Source organism: Pseudochaenichthys georgianus, chromosome 5, assembly GCF_902827115.2.
Source record: "Pseudochaenichthys georgianus chromosome 5, fPseGeo1.2, whole genome shotgun sequence".
NCBI lineage: Eukaryota > Metazoa > Chordata > Actinopteri > Perciformes > Channichthyidae > Pseudochaenichthys > Pseudochaenichthys georgianus.
In genome coordinates, this window is record NC_047507.1 from 17,634,247 (window position 1) to 17,651,539 (window position 17,293).

At 43.8% G+C, this 17,293-nt stretch overlaps 1 protein-coding gene across 1 annotated transcript in view; it reads right to left on the reverse strand.

Moving 5' to 3' along the window:
- Positions 1 to 17,293, reverse strand: part of LOC117447171 (guanine nucleotide-binding protein G(i) subunit alpha-2-like) — a 44,209-nt gene that overhangs the window by 11,577 nt on the left and 15,339 nt on the right. Inside the window, exon 2 of the mRNA XM_034083830.2 lies at positions 225 to 267. Coding sequence (XP_033939721.1) covers positions 225 to 267 — 43 coding nt within the window. The remainder of the gene's footprint in view (positions 1 to 224; positions 268 to 17,293) is intronic.

The following is a 17,293-nucleotide window of genomic DNA, read 5'->3' on the forward strand; positions in this document are numbered from 1 at the left end:
CTGAGCCAAAGGCAGAAGGTAAGATCTGTAAGCTTTAACAACTTTTACTGTGAGCAGAGACTCGATGAGCCGGTTAGCCAAACACAAATCTGGAATTATCATTAACGTTTCCTTACATCTGACAAGGAAATAACAACAACAACATCCAAAATACATTTTTGGGTTAAGACTAAAAGGCCAATTATTAAAAACATAGCAAGATAAAGATTTATTTTATAACTTACTTCATCTGCTTTACAATGGTGCTCTTCCCAGATTCCCCAGCACCTGTTAAAAGAACATAAGAGTTCAAAAGGAGCTTATTGCTTTTATCTTTGTGACTGGAACACAGTTGAACTTTGAGTACAGTTGATTCTGCATTGGAAAAACATGAGTGACCCAGAGATGACCAGCAGCCTCCGACTTCACATGTTGTCCTCTGGGTGGTATGGTTTATTTATGTTTCCATTTGGAGGACATGATGTACAGATATGCATGAAAAATTCCCCTATTACTTTCTGTGTTGCTTTTTTACTCAGATAGAAAAGGATGCGTGGAAGAAAGATGGTTCAACGGCTTTTAAATATGTAATACTTTATGATTGGAACAATGTTTCCAAAGAATGCGATAAATGTTTCCTGTCGGGCAGATATTGGTTTCTATTCACTCCAATAAGCTCAGAAAATCAACACTTTCATCATCACTGTGAACTATTGGCGAACTATATATATATTTCAAAGTTATCTCTACTTTCCAATACTGCAATTTCAAGTTACTTTGTCCAGTTTCTGACCACTTTGAAGAAATGTTATGAATGTTCCAGTTATTTGTGTTTTGACACCATTCTCCTGATTAACTAATTTAGAAATATGCCTAAAGGGGCGAGGTAGAACAAAACGGCAAACTAGCAGACATACTATATGTACACAATACAATATGTATATTCAAGATGTTGACCTCAAGGATACACAATGTGTTTTGGGTAGGTTACACTAACTAGAAACAAAGCTTTGTTGTTTAATGCAAATAAAAAAACTCCACAGGGCAAATTTGAATAGTCAGTTCAGAATCTACTGCTCTTAAAAATCTCACAGTAAAATATAGATCTTTGGATTAAAGATACAATAGAAAATAAGAAATTAAGAGCATTAGAGCTGCGACCAAGTCTTTGGCACTGCCCTTTTAGCTGTTGGGACCTTGCCACCATGCGCTGAACCTTCACTCCACCTGACACAACCCTGCCAACAAACATTAGCCGAGCCCACAGCTGACGGAGCAAGGGACCAGCAGCTGTCAACACTCATCACAGCCACACACATCCAGCACTTTTCAGAGAGTAAAGAAACAACACAGGGGAACGGGGCGGGTGTAAAAGCAATGTCTGGTGTGAATCCTGAAGTAGGATCCTTTTAATCTAACCTAAAGCTAACCGAGATTAAGTTATGTAACTATGCTGCTGCTTCTATTAGTTTGCTAACCTTTCTCTTGGAACAAAATGTCTTATCACAGGGCTTTAGGAGTCTCTTCTCTCAGACTGTCATATACTTAAGCAATAGCTCACGACAGGCCGTGGTATATGCTCATTATATCACAGCTAAGGGGCGTGGTTCGGCCCGACGCAAAGGCAGTTTGCTTTTCAGCCCAACTGTATACTGTTTTTCTCAGACGCGGAGGGATACTGACTTGTTGTGAAAAGTAACTTACAATTCTACCTGTGGTATACGCTCAGTATATCACGGCTAAGAACTAATCAGATTGCTTGATTTGACTTGTCCGTTTTATAATTCTATTTTGAAAATAATGTTTCCTGAATGACAACATACAAAATATAAAAACAGCATCAGATTTTAAGATGTTTGTTTTTGTGTGGTTGATGGAAAGTGGAATATCAGTCTCTTTGAGGAAATAAAAATACCATGGTGGTCACCTTCCTTACTGCAAAAATAAAACTCCTCATCCATTAATATTTCAAGTGAAAATAGTGAGCAGCAGTAAAGAAAGATACCAGTGGACCCTCATTCTCCATGCTCAAGGTGTTTTAGGAGAAATGGGCAGTGGTGTTATGCTGCTTCTGGGAACAAAACTTTGAGTTGAATTTTGATTTATCATGATCAAGTCATGCTGTAGCAGGAGCCTCATTAGTAGTGATATAGGGGCATTGATTATAATCATGATTAAAATACAAATTATTAATGATCTTCTTTTCTTCCCAACTTGGGATCAATAGAGTATACATCTATCTATACTGAACAAATATATATAGTAGAGGAAAAGAAAAGTATTTTGAAGCACATTTGAGAATTTGTATAAAAATAGTCATTGATAGGATACTGTAAATAACTACCTGAGTGATGATGAGAAAATGATGCACCTATTTGTAGTCTTTTTAATACATTGGGAAAATGCGTTTCATATTGCTCTGAGAGTGCAATAGTCTTCAACCGAGTAAACAGTGTTACTCATTACATTATTCAAGATAACAAACAGGCAGGGTGTTAATGTATCCAGATGGCACACCACTGAACTACCTCATTGTTAATTCAGGTACTGACATGTTTGACAGTCAAAACAACATTTATTTAGCAGGGAACAAAGAGTCGCTGCTCATGATTAATCGACTCCCACTGTTCGGATTATTTATATAATTGTATTATGCATAATTGCTCTGTCTCACATGGAGCCAAAATATTAACAAGAGTATGTCAGTGAACATCTAACCAGCATAGGAAATTAAACAATATTGCTAAAAACAGCAGCGTATTCAAAGCTAACAGATGTAGACCCTTTCACCCACACACTAACCTCCTTTTCCCCTCTCTCGCCAAGTGAGGTTCTTACCCTCATTACCTCTGCCCGCCCTACCACCTGTCCTCTGGACCCTATCCCTTCAAACCTCCTTCAGACTATCGCTCCTGATATTCTACCATTTCTCATCCATTTCATCAACACTTCTCTAACTTCTGGTCACTTTCCAAACAGTCTCAAGGAGGCGAGAGTAAACCCTCTCCTAAAGAAACCCACTCTCAACCCGTCTGATGTTATAAACTACAGGCCTGTCTCTCTCCTCCCGTTCCTGTCTAAAACACTTGAACGCGCTGTATTTAAACAACTCTCCTGTTATCTCCATCAGAACAACCTTCTGGATCCGCATCAGTCATTAGCCCGCATGGTTTTTCATACCACTGCTACGCTGACGACACCCAATTAATTCTGTCCTTTCCCCGCTCAGAGACCCAGGTCGTCGCACACATCTCTGCTTGTCTAGCTGACATCTCTCAGTGGATGTCTGCTCACCACCTCAAGCTCAACCTTGACAAGACGGAACTGCTTTTCCTTCCGGGAAAAGATTGTCCCACTCTTGACCTGACAATCAACATCGGCACCTCTGTTGTTTCTCCGACTCAGACTGCAAGGAATCTGGGTCTGATCCTAGATAACAACCTCTCCTTCACTGCAAACATCGCTGCTACAACCCGCTGCTGCAGATACACGCTTTACAACATCCGGAGGATACGTCCCCAGCTGACCCAGAAAGCGACGCAGGTTCTGGTCCGGACTCTCGTCATCTCACGCCTAGACTACTGCAACTCCCTCCTTGCTGGTCTACCTGCATGTGCCATCCAGAGGTCGCGTTAACCGAATATTTTCCGTCAATGACGGATTTTTTCTAACAATGATAGACACATCTGAAAGCAGTCCGTCATTTTGACAGATTAGAACACAACTCGGAACAGCGCCAAAATGTCCACCAGCGGCCCACATTATATTACATCCAGTGTCCAGGTAGACTGATGGCGATCTACTGTACTCTACTGTAGTCTGTAACTATTATTTAGTCATTCACACACCTGTCCAGTTGGTGGTGAGTGTGTGCATATTAAGTAGCTATTGTCTAGTCTTGTTTTTGACCTCGTTGACTACTTCGTTGTTTAACCGGCTTTAGCAATCGCAAAATGTCACGGCAGCTGATCGTCCGAAGCTTTTTTAATAAGCCCAGTAATTGTGATGGTGTGGATAAATGAGGTGAAAAAAGAGGGATTGATGCGGTGGAGGATGAAGTACAAGCCAGTAAGACTAAAACTGACAACGTTCAGCCAGCGGCAGAGGGGCAAGCAAGTGGCAAGGAGATCAAGCGGCAGTACCGGGTTCAGTGGGAGCAAGAGGGAAGTGGCAAAAATTTTCTGCGACACCTGTATAAAAGCTAAGATGAGTAACGGATTTGTCCGAGGGTGCACGACGATGCAGAAATCAGCGTTCAGGCTAGGCTACAGCAGATCAATTGAGTTGTTCTTTTAAATGTTTTGTTCATATTTTGATTGTAATTGTCTCATTTAAAACTATGGCATTGTTCATATTTGCCTGTTTAGGCACAATGGTCGCAGTGTTTTTAGCGGCCTCAGCCCCCCTCTGCTGTGCTGTCTGTCAGTGCAGGAAAGAATAAATCATTCATGTTCGTGTTGACATGAAGAGTGACCACACGGTCGGTGTCTCTGTTCATCTTTTTTTTCTCCATGCCCTTAAAAGTTCTGTATGAATCATTAAAAAAAAGAATGAATGAGCATTTGCTGCTCAGTACCCAAACATAAATATGAAATATGTCTCATCTCATTATTAAAACATGAAAAATAAAATGACGGGTAATAATGGATTATGACGGAAATGTTACGATCCTGTCCGTCAAAATTACGGACAACGAAAAAGTCTAACGCAACCACTGGTGCCATCCGACCTCAGCAGCTCATCCAGAATGCAGCTGCTCGTCTGGTCTTCAACCTTCCTAAATTCTCCCACACCACGCCGCTCCTCCGGTCCCTTCACTGGCTTCCGGTAACTGCTAGAATCCACTTCAAGACAATGGTACTTGCGTACCATGCTGCGAATGGATCTGGCCCTTCCTACAGCCAGGACATGGTTAAACCGTACACCCCAGCATGTGCACTCCACTCTGCATCAGCCAAACAGCTCGCTGCACCCTCACTGCGAGGGGGACCCAAGTTCCCATCAGCAAAAACACGTGGGTTTGCTATCCTGGCTCCAAAATGGTGGAATGAGCTCCTCATTGAAATCAAGACAGCAGAAAGCTTACACACTTTCCGGCGCAGACTCAAAACTCATCTCTTTCGACTCCACTTCGAGCGATAGAATTACTAACAAAGCACTTATATACTAATAAAAGGACTGGCTTATCTAAAGCCAGTTGAGTAGCACTTGCAATGTTTTGGCTCTATGAAACCTGATGTACTTATATGATTCCGTTTTCTTCAAGTTTGTATTTTGTTGTTCGAACGCACTTATTGTAAGTCGCTTTGGATAAAAGTGTCAGCTAAATGCAATGTAATGCAATGTACATGACAAACTGATTAGTATTACAAAGATCCCTCTGTGTGCTGTGATGGCAGAGGGGACAGGCTCTTTCTTTTTAGTGTTGATGTAGCAGATCCAGAATCACTTTCTGGCAATGAGAAGCCGGTGCCTCTTTCTGCTTCTTCAACCCCAACTATTCATACTTCTTGTGTCATAAAACACAGCATTGATAATAACATGATTTATAGCATGAGGATCACAGGAGCCCCAGCTACAGAAAACGGAACCATCACGTCCAATACTCTCACAGACCCACTTACACCAATGACTTGGCCACAGTCACAGTTACCCACTGCAGATGACACAAAGCCTCCATTGATGGACTGATGATATATCCCCGTCTAAATAAATACAACAAACATCCAGATACAGATACAACCCAAACCGTATCTATGTAAACGGTGCTGAAACAATTAGTTTATTAATTGGCGACTAAATTGACAGAGAATTTTACATTTAAATTATTTATTCGTCAGCCAAAGATGACATTGTCATTTGCTTTTTCTGTTTCTCCAATGGCAGGTTTTGTTTCTCTGAAGACAAAACCTACGTTTTTTGGAAACTTCTTGTTAAAATTGGCAGTGTGTGTGAGTGGGAAGCCATTGAGCGATCGTGTCTTCAAGATACTGTTCGGAGAAGAAGGAGTGTTGCTCTCTGTGAGAGATAGATAGCTTGAAACTCCATGTGTGTTACTCTCTTCTAGTTGGACTATACTTGTCTTCTGGGTAAAAGAATTGTGGCAGTCTGACCCGATATCTTTCAAACGAGATAAATGGTTTTCTCGTCCTTAAATAAGCAGCAAGTTAATAGCGGCAAGGGCTGCAGTGGGAGGGGAGTTGGAAAAAAACAAAAATGTAAAACAATCACTAACCAAACTGTTCTTGGTCTATATGCTTCAATTATGAGCTTAAGGCCAAGATAAGTCACCTTATAAACTGCGGACATAGCGTAATAGCTGTGTACATAAAGAGGGGAGGTAAAAACTGCTGTGGTGTAGCTCAGAGGGTACAGACTCCCTTTTAAAAATATGACACAGTAACACAATAACCAGCTAAGCTGTGGATAAACCGAGTGGATAGCCGTTGCATGGCCTCAGATCTACTTCATATAGTAGACAAATCTTTTCACTCAGGTATTTTTCCACAGGCCCTGAAAACTGCAGTCATTAAACCGCTCTTAAAAAAGAATAATCTAGATGCTTCAGTAATGAACAATTACAGGCCCATATCAAACCTGCCATTTCTAGGTAAAATCATTGAAAAAGTTGTTTTTCAACAGTTGAGTAATTTCTTGCATTTAAATAGTTGTTTCGATGTGTTCCAGTCAGGCTTTCGTCCAAACCACAGCACTGAGACTGCTCTTGTAAAGGTCTTCAATGACATCCACTTAAACACAGACAGTGGCAAAACTTCAGTGTTAGTATTATTAGATCTCAGTGCTGCGTTTGACACTGTTGACCACAACATATTACTCGACCGACTAGAAAACTGGGTGGGACTTTCGAAAACAGTTCTAAATTGGTTTGAATCCTACTTAAAGGACAGAAACAACTTTGTTTCTATAGGTAACTAAATACAAATCTGAGTTGACAAATATGACATGTGGGGTACCTCAAGGCTCCATCTTGGGGCCTCTTCTCTTTAACATCTACATGCTACCACTGGCTCAGATAATGAAAAACAACAAAATAAGTTATCATAGCTATGCGGACACACAAATGTACGTAACAATTTCACCAGGAGACTATGCTCCAATTCAAACATTGAGTAAGTGCATTGAACAAATCAATGACTGGATATGTTATAACTTTCTCCAATTAAACAAAGATAAAACTGAGGTAATGGTTTTTGGAGCCGAGGCAGAACGTATAAAAGTTAGCGCTGAGCTTCAGTCTGCAATGTTCAAAACAACAGATAAAGCCAGAAATCTACTGTAGGTGTAGTCATGGACTCTGACCTAAGTTTCAACAGTCACATTAAAACAGTTACTACATCAGCCTACTAAAGAATATATCTAGGATTAAAAGACTAATGTCACAGCAGGATTTGGAAAAACACTAAAAAATCTATTAGAAAGCTGCAGCTAATTCAGAATGCTGCTGCTCGAGTCCTCACTAACACTAAGAAAGTGGATCACATCACTCCTGTTCTGAAGTCTTTACACTGGCTTCCTGTGTGTCAAAGAATAGATTTCAAAATACTGCTGCTGGTTTATAAAGCTTTGAATGGTTTAGGCCCAAAATACATTTCAGACCTGCTGCTAATTTATGAACCATCCAGATCTCTCAGGTCTTCAGGGACTGGTCAGCTTTCTGTCCCCAGAGTCAGAACTAAACATGGTAAACCAGCATTCAGTTATTATGCTTCAAATATCTGGAACAAACTCCCAGAAACCTGCAGGTCCGCTGCAACTCTGACTACTTTTAAATCCAGACTAAAGACTTTTCTTTTTGCCGCTGCTTTTAATTGAACTATTCACATCTTAAACTGCACTGTAACTTTTATCCATGTATTTTTTCTTTTAATGTTTCTTTTATTATCTTTTCTTTTTAATGACTGATTTTAAATGCCATTTTCTTAATGTCTTTCGTTTTTTGTAAAGCACTTTGAATTGCCTTGTGTTGAAAGGTGCTATATAAATAAACTTGCCTTGCCAGTTACAAACCAGTACCTCTCCAACAAACTCTGAAAAGACAGTTAAAGTAGGCTAATCAATCCAAATTTAAATTACAGTGAGATGGAGGACAATATGAAGGAGAGCTAGCGAAGAGAAATCACTTCAATTACAAAAGACAGATAAAGAAGAGGACAGATAGAACACGGAGAGTAAAGGTGGACAAAAATGACAAATGAGCAGGAGATGGAGGGGGTGGATAGCAATTCAGAGGAACTGGCAGCATGGGAGCAGATTGGGCATGGAGGGCCCTGTTCAAAAGCAAACTGGTGCAATGAGGACTAACATGAGTGCCTTGTAAAATAATGCATCAACAGGTTATCCACCAGTTTGCACAAAAACTATGTTTAGAAACTGCAGGAGCAAAATAAAAAGCAAAAGCAAGAAAAGTAATGGGAGCCTAATATTGACTGCTGAAATTAGCAACATGAAGTTCAGTCCTACGAGCATTTAGTGAAGTTTAATTTGTTGTGTTCATTACTGCAAGAAAATGCAAAAGATGAGCCAGTCAGAGGATGGCAGTTTTATGGAGAGCACTACATCTTCAAATCTCACTGCAGACTGCTCTTAAAAACCTCACAGTAAATGAATTTACTAACTAATAAGCTTCTCTTAATGGCACCAAAACCAATATTCACTTTTATAGGCTGTTGATTTACAATGTTAGGTAAATAATTGAAGGTCTGTTGGGATCCTAAAATGTATCTCCTGGCAAGAGGGAATGCTACAGAAATTAAAACAAGCACATTATAACTTGATGTTTATTAGCTGTAACTCATAACATTGAATCCAGTAAATCTCCAATGTCTTATACAGTACCATTGTACCTATCTTAACATAGAAAATGCACAGAAAGACATAATTCAAACATAACAAAACATTTGTTAAACAATAAAAAGAGGACTCCAAATTCAGTGCAGTTGTTTATGCTTATAGATTGAATTACATCCAATACCCAACTCAATCACAGTCGGCTCTCTGTGACAAAAAACCTTTGCAAGCAACATCATTCTGATCATAAATATATCAAATAAAAAAAGACAGCGTGATAACTTGCTCACAGTGACACCACCTTAGCATGTACATGTGTCATTTTATACCGATTTATCCTGAAGGGGCTGAAATGGGTGTGCTAAATGATGTGGCAATAGCTGTTGAAATATTTCTGGAAAGAAATCAAAATGTCAACCTCATAGTTGCGCTAATCTGCCAACTAAGTAAAGAAACAACTTAGCTGAGGACTTTGAAGTGACGACCACATACGCAAATAGGCAACGTCATAAAACCCTTCGGATATTTCCAAACAATATCCCAGCATGCTAAGCCTATAATCATAAACACTGCATCTTTGTGTTCCCAGCCCACTGCCTTGGCATTTGTATTCCTCCTATGGAGACATGTAACGAATCTCAGGACACGCCGGCATCGTACTCCATCTTTTGTCTAAGTGACTGCTGTGGGAGGATGACTCACTGGCCTGGCTGTGACACGATCCCTCCTTTGCTCTCATCCTGGCCTCCTGCCCCCACCAATTGCCATTGGTGTCACGACTGCTCACATCCAACTAGCTTTTACAGACATTTAAAAGGTTAACCTCCTCTGGGCGTTGATGACACTGAGCAGAATACACAACAATGAGGCTGCGGCTATTTAAAGCCCTGTCGCAATATGTACTGAGGGAGCTGACTGACACAAGCAGACGTGATGAAATGCATTTGTTTGTGCATCTGGACGTACAGTATCAGATGTATATAAATATTTTGAAGCAGGAAAAACCATTGAATATTAATCCAATGTTGAGGTAAAGGGTACGAAGTTTAATTTTGTCATAAATGGCAACATTTCCATATAGCCGCTCACTTCATTATTGATGGAAAAACTACAGGAGGTTCTTAATGCCTGATCTACAAATGCACATGTACTAGGTTTGCCGTTAGCAAAGACAACCTGATTGATTGTTTGTTTGTAGCCTTTATTTAACCAGGTGAAAGCCCCTTGAGATCAAAAGATCTCTTTTTCAAGGGTGTAGGACATTAGTTACACATGTAACATAAAAACAACAGAACAACAATAAGGATGACATACAACATAATGTACAGGGTACAGTTTACAAACTCTATTTACAGTGACAGGTACCATGAGTATCAAACAGCATGTTACCCAGCCAAGTTTTAAAATGATGCAGGGGAACCAAAGAGCTCAGTTTTAAACATGTTTGCAGACTGTTCCAATTTAGTGGAACTGCACAACTAAAAGCTTTCTTCCCTAAGACAGTCCTAGCACTTGGCACATTTAATAAAACAATATCATGAAATCTCAGGCAATACGTACTTTCAATTCGTCGAGAGATCAGAGAGGAGATATAAAAAGGTAGTTTACCCAACATGGCTTTATAAATGAACATGTACCAATGACTGAGCCTCCGTACAGTTAGTGAAGGCAGACCTGCCTTGGCATACAGGGTACAGTGATGAGTAAGTGCTTTACAGTTAGTAACACATCTCAGAGCACTGTGATAGGTGCCATCTAACTTTCCCAGGCAATGGGCAGCAGGGGAGCGGTGCCAGGGGGGAGCTAAGGGGTACTGAAGCACCCCCCAGGATGTCCATGTGTGGACACTCAATCAAAACCACCTGAAAGCGAGAGGGATTCTGCACATAATAGGCCTCGTGAGTACAAGTAGCTTACTTCTGGGTCTCTGTGTTTCATTCAAGCTCTGCTCTGTGTGTGTGGCATGAGCCATTTTGTGTGCCTGCGCGAGCGAGTGAGAGAGCTCGCGCACCGGTGGGTATCTACCGGAGATCGTTGTGGTTAGCATCTGGTGCTAGCTAGCCAAGCTAACGGGTATAAGGAGCTTTTTCAACAACAAGGTGGAGGGAGAACTCTCTCCTGTCAGACTGAGAGTCTCAGATAACCTCAGCTCAGGTGAAGTAAAGGACTCTCTGTGTTTAGATAGTTAACTTTAGTCTAGTTATCTCAGTGGGTCTCAAACGGTTTGTTTTAAAAGGAGAGTGATTTGTAAAATGTCTATGAAGAAATAGAAAATCTGTTTACAGTTCTGTTTCATATGGGTGATGAGAGTATCCATAGATCTCTTAATGTTGCTCTCAAAGTGCACCAGATTGATGCTTTTAACTTCAATATTTAAAAAAAATCTTCCCGGGGGAGCATGTCCCCAGACCCCACTAGAGGACGTGAGGTCCACTCCCCACTTGTAAAAATAGCACTTTACCCCTGCTTACACCTATATGCCGTGAGCTGATTATCGAGCCTTCATTGTAACAGTCGCGGGTGCACTGTGTGTGTGTGTGGGGAGTGTTTCAGTAGAAAATTCAACTGTAGCGCTGGTGCATTAATGGGAAACCCTTAATGTTTGAGCACCCTCTATGAAACGTCAAGCTACCCCACAGCACCCCCTAGAGAAAATCTCTGGCGCCGCCACTGATTGGCAGGTGCATTCATATAGATCAAGTCACCATAGTCCAGCACAGGTAAAAAGGTCACAGTGACTAGCCTTTTCCTGGCTTCAAATGAGAAACAGGACTTGTTTCTGAAAAAAGCCAGGATGCACTAGAGAATGCAATTCCTGAAGAAATTGCTAGTGGGAATGCTTTATGCTGAAAAGCTGACGCGAAACTGCTATGCTGAAATGTAATGTGTAAGAAGAAAGTGAAGAATTTAGATGATACATGAACACTGGGGGCTTGAATGTGTGATAAGAAAAGAAAGTAAAAAGGCTTGGAAAAGAAGCAGAATATTCGAACTGCAAATTTCTGAACTAACTTGATGGCGAATGATCTGTCGCCATGGCAACAGCATTTTATGACACCCCATAATACACTTAGATGCGTTGATGGCTGCATCGTTACCAAACCGGTGAAGTTTTGGGGCGTTTGGAGCAGTTTCACTGAAGTTATGAGAAAGCCGTGTTTGTTATGGCGAGCATTGTGTTGCCATGGCAACGGCATTTGAAGAAATCTCAAAACTGTCCCGTAGATGTCTTCACGGCTGGATTGTTAGCACACATGTGAAGTTTGAGCAGTTTTTGAACATTTTCATAGGAGTTATAGCGACATCATGTTTTATGGCGAGGGATGCGTTTCCATGGAAACGGCATATGGTGAGATCTCAGATTTGGCGTAGAGCTGTTGAGGCATGGACCGGTGATATACAAATGAAGATTGGGGGACGATTGGACCGTGTCGATTGGACTTACAGCCACATCGTGTTTCATGGGGAGTGGTCTGTCGCCATGGCAACGGCATTTGGTGACATCACATAATACGCTTAGGTGCGTTGATGGCTGCATCGTTACCAAACCTATTTTCACTGAAGTTATGAGAAAACCGTGTTTCAAGGGGAACATTTGAAGAAATCTCAAAATGGTGCCGTAGATGTCTTCACGGCTGGACTGACACATGTGAAGTTTGAGCACTTTTTGAACATTTTCATAGGAGTTATACAATACATTAAGAGGTTACATTACTCTCTCTTTTCTCTTGATCACCCTCCCTCTCTTCTCTCTCTCTTCGTCATATGATGATGACACCCCATCATTGACGTAGAGCTGTTGAGGGCAGGACCATTACGGAGCGTCCACACAGCAGCGTGCGTTGACGCTTGGCGGTGGGCGTGTCTGAAGCTTGGGGTTTTTTTGCGAGCAACGCGACCAACAACCAATCACATGGATCTCCCGCCCCCGACATACAAAGAAATAGCAATGTTAAAACGAAGTAAACTGGATATAAAATCCCCAAACAGGCGAAAACCTACCAGTTTCACCCACTGTCTCTGCCACCTGCCTCCATGCCTCGCTCCTCCGGTTTGTATCCCGGTAGATGAACAGAGACTGATCATACAGCACCGGGTGATTCACTACCGCTATAATGAATTTTCCCTCCATTTTTTGGAATATGAGGAAATTACCTGCGTAGTCTCTCCCAGCATAAACGCGGTTTGATTGGCTATAGCGCTTGTACTGGCAGATTTGCATAAACGGGATTTCATTGGCTGACGCTTCTGCCGAGGCGCCAAAAGTTGAACATTGCTCAACTTTTGAAGCGAGCAACGCCAGCAACGCTCCACGTCGCTTCCCAAAATGCAGTTCGGCTAAAAGTGACGTCACCCCATTCAAAGTGAATGGGCAGAAGCGTTGTAAGCTTCAACGCACGCTGCTGTGTGGACGGGCCGTTAACCTTTATCTGAAGTCTGCTGCTCTGAGCATGTCAGTTGGAGTGATGACATCATCGTGTTCCATGACACAGGTGTTTATACTTGAACTAACGAGGTGTGCAGAGATCACAGGTTTCCATTGTTCTGAATGAGAGATAAACCTCTTACATGTGAACGTTTTGTGGAAGAACCGTAACAGATATCTGGGAAATTTCAAAACGTGAAGCATGTCAAGGAAGTTGAGTATCTGAAGTGTAATTTTTGTGTAGTTTCGGGTTAATAATGTGGCCTTTTTGGCAGTTTAACTAAAAAGGTGTGCGGCTGCTACCGTGAGGAAATATCTGCCTGAAATTACAATGGGTTTTAATGGAGCAATGTTGAATGTTTTTGTCACTTCATGCCCTCAAGAGGCATTTGTTTAATTATTTTTGCCTAATTATTTGTCATTTTTCAAGCTACGAGATGTTTTCCTACATTTGACATGAACAATTCTGTCCCAGGAATGTAGGGTTTGGGAATTATGGCAGTTCTCATTCATAACACTCCGTTCGATGTCTCACTATGGGATGCGCCTCATCGCGGAGCAAACGGAAGCATCAATCTCATTACGCCAATCCTGATTGGCTGGTGATCTTGACGTCAGCGTCAGGGAATCCACCCCCTATAAGTAGCTTGCGCTACGTCGCATGCGTCATTCAAACACCTCTTCTCGCTTCAGAGCAGATCTTTAATGGTAGCCGGGCTAGCTTAACAGTCCACAGACTGAACCAAAAGCTAATTTCGGTCGACGGGCATTAGCCGGCTACCTTACTCTGCCTCGCAGAAGAGTATAGTACTAACACACCAGTTAGTATTATAATCAACCTCGCCATTCTTCCTCAGGAATTAAGGTAAGGTTTTGATTGTTCAAGAGCAACACACCTGTTGCTAGCTTGTTTTTCCCTCACTGCCGACACCACGGTAGCGAGGACGTTTTTTTTTGTTTTTTTTTCTCTTCCACGAAGGAGAAAAGGGATTAAAAGGATATTACCACACCAGGTAATATTCTTTGAGAAAAAAGACCCACACCGTCCTTTTTTTCTACGGATTAAAGACAGGTTGGGAACATTTTTTCTCTCGGCGTACCTGTTACGAGCGGGTCCTCTTCACGCCACGCGGTGAACAAGATGGACGCCTCTCTCCCTCACACCAGAGGAGTCAGGGACTCGGAGGCTCGGCTCTGCGGCTGCGGGTTGAAAGTGTCAGGCACAGACTCACACCAGATCTGCTCGTCCTGCCTCGGGCTGGAACACGCCCAGGAGGCCATTGACAACCCCGGCTCATGCCCGCTTCACTATGAAGAGCCTCCGCCGAAGGTTAGCACGACAAGCTAGCCTGTCGGGACAGGACCCCCTCATGTCCATTGGTTTGCCGGCTGGCAATCAAGACACAGGGGCGTCCACCGCAGAGATGGAGCCCCTCACTATGTCGGTCTGGGGCTCATCGGCAGCGGCGGCCGCAGAACCGGAATCCCGCGCCATATCAGGCCGAGACCCGGTGGCGGAAAGAGACGCGGGAACGGGGCCCCACGCTTTACCAAGCTGGGGCTCCCGGCTGGACCTCACCATGGTTTCACCCGCGGAAGATGTCCTAGAGTTAAATTACATAGAGGACAAAGAGGATACCTCTGAGTTCCTCCTGTCTGACTCGGATGAGCAGGAAGACGACATCTTAATGTCATCGGCTCAGGCTGCAAAGCCGGGAGCGATGGCTGCTCTCCCGGGCGATAGCATACCAGCTTCGCCCTGTCTGGGCATGGACCTGCAGGCCGTGTCTCAGCGCGCCGCGTCCAAGCTAGACATCCCGTGGCCCGAAATGGCCAAGGAGACCTCCAGGTCCCGTTACGAGGGGAAACGTTTTCCCCAAACAACGAGGACGAAGAGGCAACTCCTTCCGGTCTTCCCGGAGATGTTGGATGAGGTGTCGGTCTCGTGGAGAGACCGGCCCTTTAGCAACAAGGCCCCAATCCAGGGTGCCTCCTCCCTAGACTGTGACGGCATGGAGAGGCTCGGCCTGCTCCGCATACCGCCCATGGAACCGCTGGTGGCAGCCCACCTCCTACCGAGGATGGGCCCGTCACCAAGCAGGAACCCCACGCTGCCAGCAAAAACGGACCGATTCCAGTCAACCGTGACTGAACGGTCCTACAGAGCCGCAGCATTGTCCGCCAGGGCTCTGAACGTTTCCTCGCTGCTAACCGCATACCAAGCGGAGCTCTGTGAGGATCTGTCGAGCAATCCTGGACCGGCCACTCTGGACGAGATGGCCGCGGTCACGGACATTTGTCTCCGTGTCCAACGCTGCGCCGTCCAGGCAAGGCAATGGGGGATCATGGTGGTGCAGGAAAGAGCTAGATGGCTCAACCTTGCAGGTCTCCCTTGAAAAAGAGATCTATGATCTCAATGGGACCAATCTGGTTAAATAAAGGTTTGAAATGAAATGAAATGAACCTCACCAACCTCCCAGACCGGGAAAAAGAAGATGTGCTTGACATGCCCATCGTTCCCGAGGGGATTTTCGGCTCCGCTCTCGCTTCCATGCAGAGGAAGTGCGAGTCGAAAAAGAAGGAAGACGAGGCCCTCCACCTCTGTCTCCCTCGAAGGGTCCAGCCGCTGCCTTCGCAACAGCGGTCCTTCGCAACAGCGGTCCTTCGCCCAAGCTGCCCCGAACCCTGCTAGGTTTAAAGTACTAAGACAGCAGAGGTCGCAGCCCACCCCGAGTCCCCAGCCCAGGCAGGAGACGAGGGCGAGTTGGCCTAGAAAGTCTCCGGTTCCGGCTGCAGCCCAGGCGCAGCCAACCCAGAATTTCGGCCAGCAGTCGAGGAAGAAGAAGCGAGCGGCCTGACAGCCCCTCCTTCTCCCCTCTGTGACAGAGCTGGAAGTTCTTTCCCCAGCTCTAAACGTGTTCCCGCTGCCTCGAGAGATGCCTCAACGTCATCCTCAAGTCTGCATAAAACACATGTCACACCTTTGTTGTTTTTTCAATAAACCATTTTACGCTGACGCATCCAGGCTTCGGCCAAGGGCGCAGCTCAAAAAAATGAAAAGAAAAACTAGAGGGCCCCATAACACAACAAATAGAGACTCAGAGGGTAAGAGATGTGACATCTCCGCTGGCTCTAAGGAGCATACAGTGGAAGATGCTCACAACATCTGCTTGGGTTTTCAAGACAGTAACACGGGGTTACAGACTCCAATTCGCTGTCACCCCCCCTCGTTTCTCGGGCATTTTGTATTCACAAGCCCGGGGAGAGTCAGCCCATATTCTAGAAAGAGAGATCCTCTCACTTCTAGAAAAGAGGGCTATATCTATTGTACCTGCCGAGCAGAGTCAGAGTGGCTTTTAAGTATTTCCTCGAGGAGGGAACGGAATTCGGTCAATACTTGATTTGAGGGTTCTGAACAAATATCTAAAAAGATACAAATTCAGAATGCTCACTCACACATCTCTGCTGCGTCTCGTGCGACAAGATGACTGGTTTACATCAGTCGACCTGAAAGATGCGTATTTTCACATCCCAGTATATTATCCACACAGGAAATATCTGAGGTTCGCATTTCAGGGGATCTGTTACGAATACAGAGTACTTCCCTTCGGCCTGTCTCTCAGTCCAAGGGTGTTTGTACGATGTACGGAAGCCACGATAGCCCCGTTAAGACAACAGGGTATTCGCCTGGCAACCTACCTGGACGACTGGCTGCTTCTCGCACAGTCGGAGCAGGAGGCTATTACACAGACAAGTGTCCTCGTAAAGCACCTGCTCAACCTGGGTTTCATAATAAACACAGAGAAGAGCATGCTGTGCCCAGCACAGACTGCACTCTTCCTGGGTTTACACCTGAACTCGGTGCCCTTTACAGCCCGACTGTCAGCGGAAAGAGTGAAAGCTTTCAGAGCTTGTCTCGCTCAATTCCAGCTGCGCAAACATGTTCTCTTCAGAACATGCCTGCGGTTAATGGGGCTCATGGCGTCAGCCATCCTGGTCGTACGACTAGGACGCTTACACATGAGGGAGTTTCAGCGCTGGGTAACCGCCTTAAAACTAAACCCCGCGCGTCATGGCGCG